The following is a 17341-nucleotide window of genomic DNA, read 5'->3' as shown; positions in this document are numbered from 1 at the left end:
GACGCATGACAGTGGTACTCTCCGTGGCAGCATGCCGTCCGGCTTGTGTGTATTCACGTGGGGACGCATGACAGTGGTACTCTCCGTGGCAGCATGCTGTCCGGCTTGTGTGTATTCACGTGGGGACGCATGACAGTGGTACTCTCCGTGGCAGCATGCCGTCCGGCTTGTGTGTATTCACGTGGGGACGCATGACAGTGGTACTCTCCGTGGCAGCATGCCGTCCGGCTTGGGGGCGGTTCTTAGCTGGTTCATTGCTGGAATATGCCGGCAGCGTCTAGGTGAGGCATGGGGGAAATTTCTGTTTTCGAAGCTGAATCCGATACTAAAACAATAACGTAAATCGGAAGCGATATTCGAAGCCAGCGGCTTCAGACTTTGTTCACGCGAAGCCGAAGCCGCAGTCAGCGGCCTCGAACTTAGGAAATGCAAACCAAAACAGAACCATACACCTTAAAATCAAGAAGCAAAACTGAAGCTTCATCTGGCGCAGTGCAATGTTTTGCTGGGCCAAGATAATTTTTGTGTTTGGTAAAACTGTGTAGGAAAAGAAAATATCGCAAGAGGATGGCAGACTGGCTGAGAGGGAGACGCCAACGTTACATATGGATGCTTTGTTGGCAATCTTTCTCGTCGTGTGCTCGTATGGAAATGACGTTTCGCGCAGTTTGGTCTAGGGCCTTCGTCAACCACGTCATCAAGAATGACCGGCAAGACTTTGATTTTCATATATGGATGCGTGGCAACCTGGAGAACTCCCGTAGTATATTCAGGTGGCAGGCCCGTCAACTGTTTTTGTGACTTAGCCGCAACCGCTGTGAAAACTCCCCATCACAAAGCTGAAGCTATTAGTTCAAGATGACATAAAGACATTGAAATGGTAAGGGCCACAATTCCAAAATCGCTTGAAGCCAAAGCCAGCTATTCTGACACAAAGCCGAGCCGAAGTCAAAGTCAGCTGTTTGAAATAGTCGGCAGCCGCGGAAGTCGAAATCAGCCGCGAAAAAACGACCCACAGCTCAAGTCGAGCTCTTGGGGGGAAAACTGCAGTTTCGCGAAGCCGGAACCGGCTCCGTCCCCATGCCTGGTCAAGGTCGGTATACATACTGATCTAAATCTAACCGATCAAGATCGGTTAGAAATACCGATCTAAACACGACGTCGGGTTAGGCCTCGTGATACTGAAGAAAACTGCGACTCACCGAAGCCCTCCACCCGCGTACCTGACACGGGAAGGTTACGGCATATGGACGTGAGAGCCACGTCAACAATGCTCGTCATCCTTGCAGAGATGTTTCCGTTGGGGCTCGGGGGCGCACCAACAGGAAGGCAGTTTGCAGCCATCTCATCCAGGGTTGGATGGGCTGAGCTTCCTGGACGAGTAGTCTGAGAGATATGACACGCTCAGCGCCCTACCAGATGGCAAACATTGTAATCGTGCCTTGCTGTAAGCTATCGATGGCCCGAGTCTGCAGCTTGTTAATAATTTATCCAAGACACGTAGCGCATCTAGAACAGACTGACGGCGTATTACGTATAAGCCTATATCACTGATAGACATATATATACATATATATATATATATATATATATATATATATATATATATATATCGGCGACCAACGGGAGACATTAGCGGCTTTTTTGTCGCAGACCAGACTAGCGCTGGCGGACTTAGCTGGTGGGTATACTGGCGAGTGACACAGGCGAAAGCAACAGTCCCAAGAAGGGGGACCGCCGCAGAGGACGCGTTTGCGAGATCCGGGAGTTAATTCCCATCCGGCATAAATCGTGGCACCATTGCACGTGTACAGGCAACGCAAGTGACGAGAACAGACAAAATGTGAGTGACCAGACGGCTTCTGTATACTGTTTGACGGGCACTGAATGTCCGCCTCGCCTGTATTTGCACTAAACTACACCTACCCTACGAAGAATCAATCGATCATTGAGGTTTTGGGCTCACCGGCCTTCGAGAGGCGTTCTGTAGTTATCGAAATGCGCGTGAAATTGGGCCTATTTTCTTCTTTTTTTTGGGGGGGGGAGGGAGCGGGAGCAAGCCACCGGTTCGCCTCCTGACAGCCACATTCATAACTTTGTGAGCGTACTCTCTCAACGAAGCAATGTCGCCGTCATGTTTGGGTTACAGAATAAAAGCTATGAGGATAGGCACCGTATGAATGCAACATCACTTACCACGGCACTGTTTCAGCCCTCGTGAAGTAATCAGCTAACCAAAAAGCAAATGCATACGTGACAACGTTTCCATTGTTCTATACCTGCCATGTCTGAAAAAATATTTTCGGTACCAATGTCCCCAACTCATTGTAAGCGCATATGCCCGGAGGGGGGGGGGGGAGGGGAGGAAGGACTTCCAGGTAGACCTTTCTTTGGTGGCGGGGCTGCGTGATGCGCTCTACATTTTTGTCCGGGCCGACGTCAGTCCTTGTATGCGGGATGCTGGAAGATCCTTCGGTTATAGTCGGGGGTCATTTTGAAGGCGCGCAGAATCGCGTAGAGCCTTCCCTAGCTGGAATCGGGAGCACGCATGGTCTCGGCACCCAGCGAGAACAAACTATGGCGTGTTGCGGCCCTCACGCTTTAGAGCGACTCACAATCCCCTGGCCAATGACTGACGTCTATCGTGTAGGCGGCTCAATCACATCCACTGCCGATGCACCTTTCGCGCCGAGCTTTGCCGTTCGTGATGCCACTCAAGTTTAACGGATGCACATCGAATATGCGGGCGTCATGTTAACCCGGCCGCAACATAACATGCCCGGCCCAAACCATGTAGGCAAACGGCACACTGAGGTCCCAGGCGAAATCATAGCTAAAATTGTCAAGTCGCGGGGAACAAGGGCACAGTAAAGCGTAACAGAGAAGTACAGCGAGAATCATTTCTATTTTCTGGAGCAAAAAAATGCATGAATGTTGACAACATATTCTGCGGTTTATTCTTTTTACCTGATGATACCAATTACACAATTAAGAAAAAAACATGTATGGGCCTCTGAACCCCGTCAGCTTTGGTTTATGTTCCAATGCACAGTGCGGACACCATATGTCAGTGAATGTTCTAATCGAGGCATGTTAAATCTACAGTCATAGCATTATGTTGACCTCCCTAGCCGCAGACGAGTCCGGTCCCGTCGCATACCTGCAGGAGTGGTAATGTTTTGGTTGAGATGTTGATGCAATTTCTCAGAGGTGCACAATACGTCCTACAATAGTCAGGTGACAGCGAGGATCATTCAACACCGCGAGCATCCGACACCCGTTAACACACATCCAGTCCGGTGCCCCACCAAGCTGCGTTGGGATACAGCAGGTGCTGTTCACATGTGCACGCCTTTCCCAGCTGTCTCCGGCTCCACGGTGGCCAGCGGTGCTGCCATCTCTCCGCCAGTCAGCGGTGATAGGGACACGAAGTGCACGCACTGGTCGCGGTACGCGAGGTAAAGACGGCGCCACGGGCGCGCCATGCGCCGAGGAATCGCGGGGCGCGTGCTCCCGATAGCCTTGATGAGACCACTGTGGAACGTCACACGGCCGAGCTTGTCGGAGGTCGCGGGTGGGCACACTTCACTACACGGAGAGCGCCGCGCGACGGGCGACGGCGGCGGCGACGGCGGCGGCGGCGCCGGGCGGGTCACCAGCTCACATGGCGGCCGCCGGCACCTCGCGGCCGAACGAGGCCGGGCGCGCCGCGCCGTCCAGACCCAGGGCTGCGGCGGAGAAGGGCCGGTCACACAACGGCGGGCACACGGACCTGGCGACGGCAGCGCCATCTGGCAGCCGGCGGCAGACCTCGCGTCTGTCGCCGTCCACCACCGCCGCTTGGCGATCGGCGCCAGTCCGCCCCTCGCGCGCGAGCATGCGCTTAGAAGAAAGTCGGCTTGAATAACAAATGTGTTCAGCATCGTAGCCAGGGCAGAGCCTTAAGCAAAGGTATGGTGGAAGGGCTTAAAAAGCAGCTTGTAAAAACAGTTTGTACTTGTCTTGTAGTAAACATGACGTGCAGCATTTTGGCGTATATACTGCTTCAGGGTATATACTGTTTTCAAAGCAGCAGCATATACCCTGAGGAGAAGCCGGCAGTGGTGATACATCAGCACTCTCCCGCGCAACGCACACCACATGGCATGGCTATAAACACTGCTATATCGCCATTGATGGCACTTGCGCATAGCCAATCACGATGTCCTGACAAGCCAGACGCCCTAACACGTTTGTATCACCTCCAGACTTGTCTCAGCTTATGCTTGCTGATGTATGCAAGCACTCACCAGTCATGGCCTCCGACGCATAGAACTTTACGTCTATATCGGGGTCGGCGTTCAGCTTGTCCAAGATCGGCTTCACCTGAGACTGCACAGCACTGGAACAAGCAGCACCAGGTCAGACGCCGCGGGCACACGCGTGCCAGCGTGGTACGTTCCGACACACGTGTACTCAACTCTATCAACCCACACATGTGGAGCTACTACACCCCTGCATGTAGAGACGATGAAACAAAGCGAACTGACAGATATGGATGGCCTTGGTGCACAGGAAAAATGTGATCATGGAAGAATAAACACTAGCAACAACGGCCATCAATCTGCCGACACAAAAAAACAGCACACAACAGTGATCCTTCAAGCCCTACTGGGCGTTCGAGGCTCGCCAAAAACCTTTGCTGGTCGCCGCAACAGAGAAAGGCAGGAGTGCAAACACTGCGCTGAAGGCTCGCTCCGCTATCCCCGGGGGAAGAGCGGAGCGGGCACCCATGAAGTCGCGCAGAGCCTTACCCGGGCTCGACCACGGCGCACATCCGCTGCAGCGTCTTGGCCACGTTGAAGCGGACGTTGGCGACGTTGTCGTTTGCCATACCGAGCACGGTGGGCAGCATGAGCGAGAGCGTAACCTCGGCACCGCACGCCTCGGCCAGCACCTGCCCGGTGGCGGGGGAGGAGGTCAAACGTCATGGAGGGTGCTGGCCTAGAGGGAGCTGCGGACCAACACCTCGCCCCAGCCAGCACCTGCCCGGCGGCAGGGGAGGAGGTCAAACGTCATGGAGAGTACTGGCCCAGAGGGAGCTGCGGACCAACACCTCGCCCCGGCCAGCACCTGCCCGGCGGCAGGGGAGGAGGTCAAATGTCATGGAGAGTACTGGCCCAGAGGGAGCTGCGGACCAACACCTCGCCTCGGCCAGCACCTGCCCGGCGGCGGGGGAGGGGGTCAAACGTCATGGAGAGTACTGCCCCCAAGGGAGCTGCGGACCAACACCTTGCCCATGCCATCGCAACGTGGTTTGTTGTGCATTACGTATTCCGCTTCAAATGACGCACTGGATGATTAACTTTGCTGATGATTGGACACACTGTCAACAGGAGTGATGACATAAGAAATCAAATGTGGTAACCAACAGCCCAGTCCCAGTCCCAAACGAGTCCAGCAGTGAGGTTAAACAGCAGCTCGCCGTGTTTCTTCCCAGCGGCCAACGATAGGGTCACGTACCGCTCACGTGCGGCCAAGTCAGGGACTAAATGTCTCATACCCCGCGTGCGGAGAGGCGGCCATCAGCTCGCTTCACCCCAAACACCGGGCCAAGACGGCATCCCAACACTTCCAATCAGCACAGCACTGCTGCCGCCCAGCTGCTGCGGAGCAGCGCGGCAGACTCACATTGATGCAGAAGAGGCAGGTCATGCGGTGCAGGTAGTTCTGGTCGCGCGCCATGGCCACCACCTTGGGAATGACCGCGCTCTGGGCCCACTCGGAGCCGAACTTCTCCACCAGGCGGCGCAGGTTGACAGTGGCCGCGTCCCGTATGGCGAACACGTGGTCGATTAGCCACGTCATGCACAGCTGGCTGAGCTTCTCGTCGAAGAACTCGACGCCCAGCTGGCCGGCCAGCAGCGGCATGTAGTTGATGATGGCCAGTCGGACGCGCCACTTGGTGTCCTCGGCCAGCTCCACGATGGCCGGCAGCAGGGACTGGGACAGCTGGCGGCCGGGCGAGGCGTCAGGACCGCGCACTGAGACGGCGTGCGGCCGGAAACGCCGCACCGAGACAGCGTGCGGCCGGAAGCGCCGCACCGAGGCGACGTGCGGCCGGAGGCGCCGCGCCGAGACAGCGTGCAGCTGGAAGCGCCGCACCGCGACGGCGTACGGCCGGAAGCGCCGCACCGAGACGACGTGCGGCCGGAGGCGCCGCACCGCGACGGACGCAACCCACAGGCAGAAGAGACGCGCGCATGCTGACTGGCTGGTCCACTGGCCGACCGCGCCAGTACAGTGACGACACAAGCCCGCAAGAAGATCCGTTTGTCATGCTTCCGGACACAAAACAATGGGTTCGACTAGACCTACAATATCACTCGACTAAATCGAACACGGTGAAACTATTCGTGAGGTGATTTAGTGGACGAGCCAAGAGCCAGGCCTCCCGCAAAAGTGCACGCTTCTTCACGTACGCCGCCTTCCCTTCCCCCAGTTAACTGCACGCACCTGCTGGATGCCGATGACCTCATTGACACAGTCGACGTTGGAGATGATGTTGAGCCGGACTTCGGGGCAGTCGTCCTTCAGCTGCGTCAGGAAGAGCGGCAGCAGGTGCTCCACCGTGTTGTTCTTGCCCAGGATGGGCGACAGGCCCATGATGACGCCTGCCAGCGCCGACTTGACGTGCTGGTTGGCGTCCGTCACCAGCTCCTGCGGCGGCGAAGGGACGGCGACGGTCAGGTGCGCCTCGCAGGCGGCCACAAGGGGCGCCAACGGCGAGACTCGCGGGCCGACCGCAACCCCATCGATCATACGCCGGTCAGGGTCGACCCCGGCCGCCCCCCACCTCCACAAGGGGTGCCAACCGCGAGACTCGCGGGCCGACCGCAACCCCATCGGTCATGCGCCGGTCACGGTCGACCCCAGCCGCCCCCCACCTTCATGTTCCACACTACTTCATCAAACAAGCCACGTTATCAGACGTGAAACCACGGCGCGACGAGCCCGTGTGACGTACCCCGTCCCAGACACAGACCGCGGCTACAACGCAAGAGTCCAACGAGCTTGTGCAACGAGGCCCCAGCTGGTGACGTGGGCAAAGGCGGTCCACATATGGTCACATATGGTCACAAGGACATGTGGACGGTACCGCTGGACGGCCACAGGCGTTACCTCGCAACACGGCCATCACCTCACGTGCAACACTGCACACAAGGAAGGCGCAACCGCGGATGGGCGGGAGACCGACCTTGACGCAGGGCAGGATGTGCGTGACGATCTGCGTCTCGCGCGTCGTCATGTCCAGGTTGTCGCAGAAGTCCTTGACCTTCTGAGCGGCGGCGGCGCGCACCTCGGCCTCACAGTCCTTCAGCAGCGACTGGAAGGCCGGCACCAGGTCGGCGGTGGTGATGTCCGGACCCACGGCCAGTTGCAGCTCCGTGAAGTGGTCCGCCACCATGTACCTGCGAGCGACAGGCGCGGGTCAGGGCAGGGCACTCCGTGGCGACAAATCATTGCCTCTCCGGGGGCCGTTATTTTGAGATACGCCGACCTAAGAACTGGACGCGGGCCACCTAAACACAGACCCACCACTGCAAGCGGGCTGCCAGCGCCCAGTGTAACATCACGCGGGCGGGTGCGTGCGGGCGAGCCGTGCGCAGCGCGCCGGAAGCAGGCCGGCAGCCCAGCGTCTCTCACCTGACGCGCCAGGACTGGTCCTCGACGCACTGGCGGAGGGTGGGCATCAGCAGCTGCTCGACGTCGGTGCGTGCCAGCAGCGAGCCGATGCTGACGCATGCCTCCACCGCCAGCAGGCGCACAGAGTCCTAGCCGGGCGGACGGGCAGCTAGGTCAGAGGCGGGGACGGCCATCCATGACATACACAGACAGGGATAGGCCGCGGCCGGGCCGGCGGCCGCGCGTCGGACGGAGACGGGAGGGGGGCACCGGCCCCAGGCAGGCTGTCGTTCTCGGCGAGTCACAGCACGCACACGCATTGCAAGTCTAAGCATTACCCAGCCAGGGATGATTCCACAACGACCAACACCAGCCACCAGCCTGAAGCAGGCGAGGTAAAGACGCTCGGGAGTCCGAAGCTGACGGTTCGCACCTGCTCATCGCCGGCCAGGTCGGTGAACATGGGGATGACCTCGGATTTGAGGTGCTCGTTGGACACGACCTTGGCGAACTCGCCCAGCTTGCTGGCGGCGGCGCGGCGCACCATCGGAGTGTCGTCCTGGCACAGGTTGCGGAAGTTCACCCGCAGCTCGGCTGCAGGGCAGGCGCGAGGCGGCCGTCAAACAGCAGGTCGGCACAGGACTGGCGGCACGTGCTGCCTGGAGGGTCTGCAGGTCCACCTGTAGCTCAGCTGGGACACGCGGCATACGGACCTCATGACGCCCTCATAGCCTCCCAGTACAGTTTGGGCGCCATATGACCAATGTAGTCGGTGCGCCCCAAAGCCCAAATCATCATCATCATCATCATCCCAGTACAGTTTGAGGATGGTTCTCCAACAACCTCGCTGGGGTCTGCTGGGTAGTCCAGCAATCGTAAGTCACAAAATGGGGCATAATACCATCAACATCAGATGGCATAGACACCGCCAGCGCGCCGTTATACCTTAAACAATCACGTGACTGCGCTGGCACCAGAAGCTGCAGCACACAAAATGCAGCTATCTCCTCTTCACAAAGTCATCAGAAGAGCTTACCTGCATCTCAGGTGGTGAGGTGTATAGTGTAGATGGTGTAGATGCCAGCAAAAAACGTGCATCATGATTTAAAACCACACCACCTCCTCTCACCTTTGAGCTTGTCGTTGACGCATGGGTAGCAGACGGCGAAAAGGCCGCAGCTGGAGGTGCGGGAGGTGAACCAGTCACCCGAGGCCAGCCGCTTTACCAGTGGCACAAAGTGCACCTCCAGGTCGCCAGAGGTGTGGTGGTTCGAGACAGAGCGCAGCGACTCCACCGCCTTGTCGCGCACCACCGTCTCCTCCACCTGGGCCAGAGACTCCAGTGCTGGCTGCACAGGATGGTCATAGCATGGTCACATGCTGCGGTAACAGGCAGTGCCTGGAGCCACCAGAAACTGACCAAGCCCACTCAGAGTGGGGCAGTCCAGAAACAAGTAACAGCAGAGCAAGATCATCATGAATCTTTAAATGTTCATATACCAGTTGGTCCATTTAGAAGGTAAGACCATCAGGTGCACAATGTATGGAATGAACTCATAACCCAGTGTAAAATAATCCAAATGAGCAACTCTGAATCTCAACATAAATAATCACATACAATTTTGTCCTCCATAATCCTACTTTCTTCCACCTTCAAAATTATCTATCATGCCCTTCTTGAAATAATAAAACCAAACACACCTAAAGCATATGACAGCTTTGTTAAATGTTGTTTTGCAAGATAAGGCAAGAAGCCAGCCTACAAAGATATCAAATTATGCACCTAAATCAGCTAGGCAAACACAACTTTGTTATTCTTGAAGGGGGCCAGCACCATTAGTGTGCAAAACACAAGAAGCTGAATTTAAGCATACCAAATCCACTCACCAGAAGACAGAAGACATATTCTGATCCTCCAACTAACTTTGTGAAGTTGCCTAGCTGCTCAGCCAGGGCAAGAAGCACTTCATCCTCATCATAAATAGTCTCAGTGAGAAAAGGAATCAGCTCATTCCTGGTGCGCTCAACACCCAGAGCCAGTGCAATTGTTGACAGCTTCTTTACAGAGTTTAACCGCAGCTGAAAATGATACAGGCCAGTTATCAGTTGTGAAGCACAGATCAAGTCATGACAGAAAGAGGTGTATTTTAGATGAGCTTCCTTGAAAGGGTGAATGACAACACAGCTAGCGGGAAATTGGCAGTGCATTTACTGTCTTTCACTTCCATGTGGTGGATGCAGGTTCACAAGCTGGTTGTACCATGCATCTATGGTGACTTCACAATTCAATCCAGAGTGCCATCTTGACTTGCAAATCTGGCTTGAAGAGATGGAGTTCCAAAAGTCCTGCTTCCAAAAACTCATCAACTCTTTGCTTTACCTTGGGCAATATTTTAAAATAAACATGTGCTGATGAAAGTTGCCAAGATTTCCTTCAAAAACCAGCAATGAGGCTATTTCTACCTTGAGCCTTGACTGATTTATGACTTCACCCTATGATGGGGGGACAGGCTTCTAAGTAATCTATAATCATGCAGAATGTGGCATTGAAAAGCTCCTGCAAAAACTTCTAGCAGATACTTCTTAAAAGCTTAAAATGTCCACCAATGTAAAATCACTGTCATTTAGAGAAATACAGATGAGAACAAGTAAAAACGCATAACCACACTGCAACAATACCAATGCATTTTATTAAAGGAGAACAATTATTTGAAAACTGAGGTTGCCTTATCCCAAATACAGTTCGATGCAAGCACGTCGCTGGTTCGCAGCCACCTAAGTTCTTAAATTACAATTGCATGCCTCATACCTAAATTGTGACAAAATTAACAAAGCAACCCATGAGCCCGCTCCGCAATTCAGAATGCAACGTTTAAGACGAAACATACGCATCAAGTACCTCACCTGAACGTCTTCATTTCGAAGCTCGTCGATCAGAACTGCAATCGGGTAAAGAGATTCATCACCCGCACTATCTGTTCCTGACATTGCTGCAGCGACTTGTAAAACTCTTAACAAAGCTGGACTCCACCACGAACCCTGACTCAACCGCCCTCACCCGCTGCAAAACTACCCGAGCGTCGGAATCAAGGAGCAGAATATTTCCCGCATTAAGGATCGGGCATTGAGTCCCCCAAAGTCCCGAACTGGAGCTTTTGTCATCCCATATTTTTTGCGTCATGCTGTTTATATAGGCTGGTTTTGTGTAAAATATTTCTGTATCCACTTACAACTGCATTTTTAAACCATAGTTTAATTATTTTTATGAAAAAAGAAAAATTAACTCATAGTTTTGAGACTTATAGAAATGACGTCAAAACCTAACGCCTCGGTTTTTGTCCCAATCTCTTAGTCACCAGCAAATCAGTAAGAATGTTGAAATTCGTTCTGACGGTTGTTTCTGCCGGTGCATATCTACACGATTGAACACAGGGTTATGTCTGTCGAGGCAGTTTAGCCATATGAGCCCTAGGAAGCAATGTCAATAGTCCCATTTCGTTATTTTCGAAGATATCAGTGCGTTGAACGCCAACGCATGCTGACCGGTTTCGTTAAATCGCTGGAACCTGGCGGCGAGTGGGTAGTGAGTACCAAGTAGAGACTAAAGATCGACGGTGTCTTACGTGCAAGTTTTAATGCATTTAACTAGCTCAACACCTTTGTGGTTGGTCGAGGCGTCTGGCGAAAGTTTGGCGTTTTGCTCTCGTTCTAGTATGATTGGTGTCCTGAGTGTACGCATCATTTGCTGAGCTGTGGCTGTGAGCTGTGGTCGACCAGAACCCTCCATAGCCACGTTGTTTGGCAAGCGCGTTGACAGCGTGGCACCAGCAGTAATTATCGCCCGCAGAAGAACCAACGAGCCGTCATGTCATACGATTCAGATGAGCAGCCTCTCAGTGACCTCGCACAGTGTGTCTGGGACTACATCCGGTCGCGTCAGTGGGAGCCGGTGCTGGACGTGGACCATGACGGACAGCGCTTCCCCTCCGCGCCACAGGCAGCGCGACCGGCCAGACGCTCCCACTCAGCAAGCCAGCCTGTTAACCCTCACCGGTCCGCCGGGCGCAACTGGCCGCCCAGTTGCCGACCGAGCCAACGGTGGACGGACGCCGGTGCCGAGGATCGGGCCGCCGGTCCACGCCGCGACATATACTTCCGAGTCGGCGCTGGAGGTGACACGGCCACCGACCCGGCGCCGTCCGCGCGCCGAAGCACCTGCACCTGGTCCGATGCGGCCAGCGTTGCCTCAGCAGCCGGGCTGGGGCTGCCGCGGCATACGAGTACGCCGGCCGTGGCGATGGTGGCGCCGCCCAGCGTCGCCGACGATATCATCTCGGCGAGCCGGAGCCAGCTGCGCCGCTTCCAACGCCAGCGCCGCCGTCCGCTGGTCAAGCGGTCGACGGACGACGAGGCGGCGGAGCTGCGTCACCTCTCGCCGCCGGGGCGGGTCGCTGCCGGAGCGGGCGAACCTCCGCCGGAGGATCGCGGCAGCTGGCGGCGCGCTGGCGGCACGCTCGGTCGATGTCAGACACCCGCTCGTGGTCCCACGGCCGGGGATACGGCACCGAACGCCCAGGGAGTAAAAAGTGCGGCGATGCCTGCGCCAGCCCCGAGCATCGGCGGCGGAGCACCGAGCACAGGACAGACGCCGGCAAGTCGAATCCCTGTGTTCGAGTCTGCGGCAGCAAGTTCATCATCGCCTCGTGTCGCGCGTGCTTCGCCCCGTGCACCGAGTCGACCGTCGAGTGTCCAGCGGGAGATGCCGCGTTTCTCGCTGTTTTCGCCATTCGCCTCGGCCGTGTCGCCGCCAGTCGCCAGCGGCTCGGGGGAGACCCCGGCGTCTCCCGGAGACGGCGAGCATCTCCAGGAGCTGTCCGAGGAAGTGCCTGGTTTGGGCACCACTGGCGGCCTCGGGGAAGCCGCCTCATCGTATGTTCCTGAGAGGGCCGCCTCTTCCGACGAGCACGCGGCGGCTGTCGCCAGACCTCCATCGGACTCGAGACCCGCCAGCGAGTCTTCCTCGGGTACCGACAGCGCGGCCGACCGATGGGCGGAGCCGGAGGTGGACGCCGATCAGCTGATGCTGTCGCAGAGCACAGTTGCCGGCGAGGTGAGCCGACTCGTCAATGCCGCCGTGCTGTCTCCCCGCAGGACAGTGACGCCAGGGTCCGGCCCGACCGGGCGCAGCTCCCCTGGCAGCGGCCGCCGATTCAGACACTCGCCGCAGCTTTCGGCTGATTCCAGCCGAGCGAGAGGGTCGGACGCGCGGCGGGCGGGCCGGAACGCGCATGCTGGGGCAAGGGCCGGCGACGGCGGCAACGGCAGCGACAAAGAAGCCGCCAATCGTCAGGAGTGGCCGTCAGTACGCTGGTCTCCACGCGGCGTCCAGGCGAGCTCGGAGAAGAGCCCACTCCATGGTGTGAGTCACGCGGCAACAGGGGACAAATTGCCGGAGCCACAGAGCACACGCTGCGGACGCGGTCCGAGCGAAAAGGCCGACTCGGAGCTGATGCGGCCGCCGCTGCAGCCGGTGTTCCGCGGCCGCCGCGTGAGGAAGGCGCGACCACACGGCCTGGCGCCCACACCAAGCGAGCACGCCGCCGCGCCCGTGTCCCCACAACTCGGACCTGCCAAGGACGATCGCGGCCAGGCCTCGAGCAGTCCACAGAGCGGCAGCCCGGCAGCGGCGGCAGACCAGCCAGAGAAGCGGCCCTCGCCGACCCCCGCCGCAGCCGCCGTCAAGCGTCGCTTGCAGGCGCCGCTGCGACCGCCGGCGCCTGGCGCCCCGGCCGTCACCACGTTAACGGAGGCGGAGACACACCTGCTCGTCGCGGCGCTGAGGGACCCGGCCGTCACCTGCGTCTGCCTCTGTCTGGAGCACAGCAACGGTGGCAGTCAGCTGCGGCCGACGGCCGAGGGCCGGGCGGCGGCCGCGGCGCGTCCCACCGGCCTGGTGGGCGCTGTCAGCGGCGGACCACTCGCGGGCCGGCTGCTGCGGCTGCGGCCGGACGCGCTGTCGGCCTCTGCACTGGCCGACGCGGCCGGCGCGCTGCTGGCCGGGCCCGGCCGGCGCGTTTGCTGCGGCGCGCGCGAGCTGCTGCTGTTCGCACTCCAGCGTTGCGGCCTTGCCCCGGCCGACGGCGTACGGCTGTGGCGGCCGCGCGACCTGGCCGTGGCCGCCTGGCTGCTCAGTCCCGACCAGCCGCCGGCCTCGTTCGCCGCGCTGCTCGGCTCGCTGGGCGTGCCGGCGACGCGGGACGCCACGCTCAGCAGGCAACAGCAGCTGGCGCTCGATCTATCGCAGCTGGCGGCAGCTGACGAGAAGCTGACGGAGCGGCTGCGCGCCGCCGGCCTTCTCACGCTGTTCGAGCACGTCGAGGCGCCGCTGGCCGCCGTGCTGGCCGCCATGGAGGCACGCGGCGTGCGCGTGGACGTGGCGCGCCTGCACGAGTCGTCGGCCGCCTGCCAGCGGCGGCTGCGCTGGCTGGAGGCAGCCGCGCACCGCGCCGCCGGCACCGTCTTCTCGCTGGCGTCACCGGTTCAGCTGCGCCGCCTACTGTACGACCAGCTGCGTCTGGACGAGCGCTGCGGCCGGCCGGCGCCGCTCACTGAGCGCGGCCTCAAGTCCACCTGCGAGGTGGCGCTGCAGCGGCTGGGCGACACGCACCCGCTGCCCGGCCTGTTACTGCAGCACCGGCGCGTGCACAAGCTGAAGACAGCGTACGTGGACGGCGTTCTGAGCCAGGTGCGCGGCGGCGCCGTGTTCCCTCGCTGGCTGCAGACGGCCGCCGCCACGGGCCGCGTGCAGACGGCCGCGCCCAACCTGCAGTCGGTGCCGCGCCGGCCGCTGCCGCTGCGCCACGACGATGCCGACGACGAGAAGGTGATCCTGGCGCGCGCGCCGTTCGTGGCGCGCGCCGACCACACGTTGCTGGCGGTCGACTTCTGCCAGATGGAGCTGCGCCTACTGGCACACCTGGCCGGCGACGTGCGGCTGATAGCGGCCATCCGGGACGCGCCCGGTGGCGACATCTTCCGCCAGCTGGCGGCGCTCTGGGCCGACACGCCGGCGGCGGCGGTCACGGACGAGCAGCGCGAGCGCACCAAGCGCGTGGTGTACGCGGCGATGTACGGCGCGGGCCGTGCGCGGCTGGCCGAGGTGCTCAGCTGCGTACCGGAGCAAGCGCAGCATGTGCTGGACAGCTTCCTGGCGCGCTGTCCGGCCATCGCCGGCTTCAGTCGGGGTGTGGTGGCCGACTGCCGGAGGGATGGGTTCGTCGCCTCGCTGCTCGGCCGCCGCCGCTGGATGGCCGGTATCGCCTCGACGCAGCCGCAGGTGGGTCGGGACGGGCCGCTGCCGGGCGCGCACCGACTGGCAGCCGACATTTACCTGCGGTGTGGCGCTCCCTAGTTCCGCTAGTGCATGCGTGTCCACACCCACGTCCGTGAATACGGGTGTTCCGGTGATCCGTTAATGAGCCGGTGCAGAGGGCTGTGTGGAGCTATGTCTAGATTCGACACATTTGATGGCTTCGGGCGTGTCCGCGGCTGGTCGTTGGCTGACATGTGGGACGTGTGTGGCCGCGGCTGTCGTGAGCTGAACGGGGCCGGTGACGGTCGCCGGCCGTTGGCTGGCCGTCAGCATCGCCGTCGTCCCCGTCAGCCGACGATCGTGACCTGACGGTGTCGTCAGTCGGCCTGGCCCGGCCCGGCCCGAAGCCAGTGTGGTTGGCTGACCCGTCCCTGCCACCCTGACCGGCCCGTCCCGGCTCGGAGCCAGTGTGGTCGGCTGACCCATCCCCGCCACCCTGACCGGCCCGTCCCGGCCCGGAGCCAGTGTGGTCGACGGACCCGTCCCCGCCACCCTGACCGGCCCGTCCTGGCCCGGAGCCAGTGTGGTCGGCGGACCCGTCCCCGCCACCCTGACCGACCCGTCCCGGCCCGGAGCCAGTGTGGTCGGCTGACCCACCCTGATCGGCCCGTCCCGGCCCGGAGCCAGTGTGGTCGGCTGACCCATCCCCGCCACCCTGACCGGCCCGTCCCGGTCCGGAGCCAGTGTGGTCGGCTGACCCATCCCCGCCACCCTGACCGGCCCGTCCCGGCCCGGAGCCAGTGTGGTCGGCTGACCCATCCCCGCCACCCTGACCGGCCCGTCCCGGTCCGGAGCCAGTGTGGTCGGCTGACCCATCCCCGCCACCCTGACCGACCCGTCCCGGCCCGGAGCCAGTGTGGTCGGCTGACCCATCCCCGCCACCCTGACCGACCCGTCCCGGCCCGAAGCCAGTGTGGTCGGCTGACCCACCCTGACCGGCCCGTCCCGGCCCGCCCCGACAGGTGCGCAGCCAGGCCGAGCGGCAGGCGGTCAACTTCCGCGTGCAGGGCTCGGCGGCCGACGTCTGCAAGCTGGTGATGCTCGCCGTTAGCCGGGCGGCGCCCGACGTGCCGCTGCTGGCCCAGCTGCACGACGAGCTGCTCTGGGAGGTGCCGCGCCACCGGCTGGACGCCTTCCGCGCGCTGGTCGGCCGCGAGCTGGGCCGGTTGGAGACGCTGTTGACCGCCGCCGGCCGGCCCGGCCCGCTGCTGGTGCCTCTGCCCGTCGCCGTCACGACCGGCCAGTGCTGGGCAGACATGCAGCCGCTGCTTGAGGAGGGCGGCCGGCCCGTCACCGAGGGCGACGGGGCGGCGGTGTGAACGGGCAAGGTTTTGTTACTGACGTTGGCCGGTGCTGCAGAAGTTTGGTGTTCGTCAGGCGGTGGTGTTGGGTTACTCGCTTGCTGCTGATTTGGTGTTTCATCGATGGCGTTTAAATAGAGGCGGTGTATTAGTGCAATTACCTCCCCTGATTCAGCACAGTCTTCAATCATGGCCATACTAATACACTTTACAGAGCACACCTGGTGTCCTCACATCGACCGACGTACAGCAACAGCTCGGCTCGCACAGATTAAAATGACATGGCCATGTAGCATTGCAATCAACACCGACATCGAGACCGGCGCCGCCCGCCCGTTATTATCACTGGAATGACAGAGCTCCGCAAAACACGCGAGTGATTTGTTAGAATGCCATCAGTCACGACTTCCGCCCACCGCTCGTCGCCTCGAGACCCTGGGCGACCACCGAGCCCGGACTTCCGGCCACCAGCGGCGATCACGTCGCTACCCGTCACAATACTGCCGCCGGCTGCGATCACAACCTCACTGACGCTGCTCCGGGCCGCGACGGTGTCTCGCGAGGCGGCGGCGCGCCCCGACTGCCGCTCCAGCCGGCGGCGGTCCTCGGCCGTGGCGGCGTGCCCCCAACTGCCGCTCCAGCCGGTGGCGGCCCTCACGGCCGCGACGGCGTCCCGCGGGGCGGCGGCGCGCCCCCGACTGCCGCTCCAGCCGGTGGCGGCCCTCACGGCCGCGACGGCGTCCCGCGGGGCGGCGGCGCGCCCCCGACTGCCGCTCCAGCCGGTGGCGGCCCTCACGGCCGCGACGGCGTCCCGCGGGGCGGCGGCGCGCCCCCGACTGCCGCTCCAGCCGGTGGCGGCCCTCACGGCCGCGACGGCGTCCCGCGGGGCGGCGGCGCGCCCCCGACTGCCGCTCCAGCCGGCGGGCGGTCCTCACGGCCGCGGCGGCGTCCCGCGGGGCGGCGGCGCGCCCCCGACTGCCGCTCCAGCCGGCGGCGGTCCTCA

The 17341-nt window shown here is 60.5% G+C and overlaps 2 protein-coding genes across 2 annotated transcripts; one reads left to right on the top strand and one right to left on the bottom strand.

Annotated features, from left to right (window-relative positions):
- Nucleotides 1–2888: 2888 nt before the first annotated feature.
- LOC119109585 (serine/threonine-protein phosphatase 2A 65 kDa regulatory subunit A alpha isoform) lies at nt 2889–10739 on the bottom strand. The gene is made up of 11 exons (XM_037233270.1): nt 10570–10739; nt 9553–9744; nt 8795–9014; nt 8099–8259; nt 7687–7814; nt 7238–7451; nt 6496–6699; nt 5671–5991; nt 4794–4936; nt 4290–4381; nt 2889–3728 (listed from the first exon to the last, which is right to left on the bottom strand). Exons 1-11 carry the CDS (start codon nt 10651–10653, stop codon nt 3661–3663), a joined length of 1827 nt encoding a protein of 608 aa, XP_037089165.1. The 5' UTR covers nt 10654–10739; the 3' UTR covers nt 2889–3660.
- A 2435-nt stretch (nt 10740–13174) lies between these two features.
- Nucleotides 13175–16356, top strand: LOC119098846 (DNA polymerase nu-like). The gene is made up of 5 exons (XM_037221895.1): nt 13175–13213; nt 14357–14410; nt 14549–14722; nt 14759–15001; nt 16012–16356. Exons 1-5 carry the CDS (start codon nt 13175–13177, stop codon nt 16354–16356), a joined length of 855 nt encoding a protein of 284 aa, XP_037077790.1.
- The last annotated feature ends 985 nt before the right edge of the window (nt 16357–17341 follow it).

Source organism: Pollicipes pollicipes, unplaced genomic scaffold (genome assembly GCF_011947565.3).
Source record: "Pollicipes pollicipes isolate AB1234 unplaced genomic scaffold, Ppol_2.1 Scaffold_2555;HRSCAF=2994_pilon_pilon_pilon, whole genome shotgun sequence".
In the NCBI taxonomy this organism is placed as follows: domain Eukaryota; kingdom Metazoa; phylum Arthropoda; class Thecostraca; order Pollicipedomorpha; family Pollicipedidae; genus Pollicipes; species Pollicipes pollicipes.
The sequence above is the reverse complement of the archived record's forward strand: the minus strand, read 5'-3'. Positions and strand labels throughout refer to the sequence as shown.

Coding starts and splice junctions, on each gene's coding strand:
- LOC119109585 (XM_037233270.1), bottom strand. CDS start 10,653: ATGTCAGGAACAGATAGTGCGGGTGATGAATCTCTTTACCCGATTGCA. Junction 4,382..4,793: donor TGCGCCGTGGTCGAGCCCGG/GTAAGGCTCTGC, acceptor TGCTTGTTCCAG/TGCTGTGCAGTCTCAGGTGA. Junction 3,729..4,289: donor TGCGTCGGAGGCCATGACTG/GTGAGTGCTTGC, acceptor TCTCCGCCGCAG/CCCTGGGTCTGGACGGCGCG.
- LOC119098846 (XM_037221895.1), top strand. CDS start 13,175: ATGCGGCCGCCGCTGCAGCCGGTGTTCCGCGGCCGCCGC. Junction 13,214..14,356: donor CGGTGTTCCGCGGCCGCCGC/GTGAGGAAGGCG, acceptor CTGTTACTGCAG/CACCGGCGCGTGCACAAGCT. Junction 14,723..14,758: donor GCCAGCTGGCGGCGCTCTGG/GCCGACACGCCG, acceptor ACGGACGAGCAG/CGCGAGCGCACCAAGCGCGT.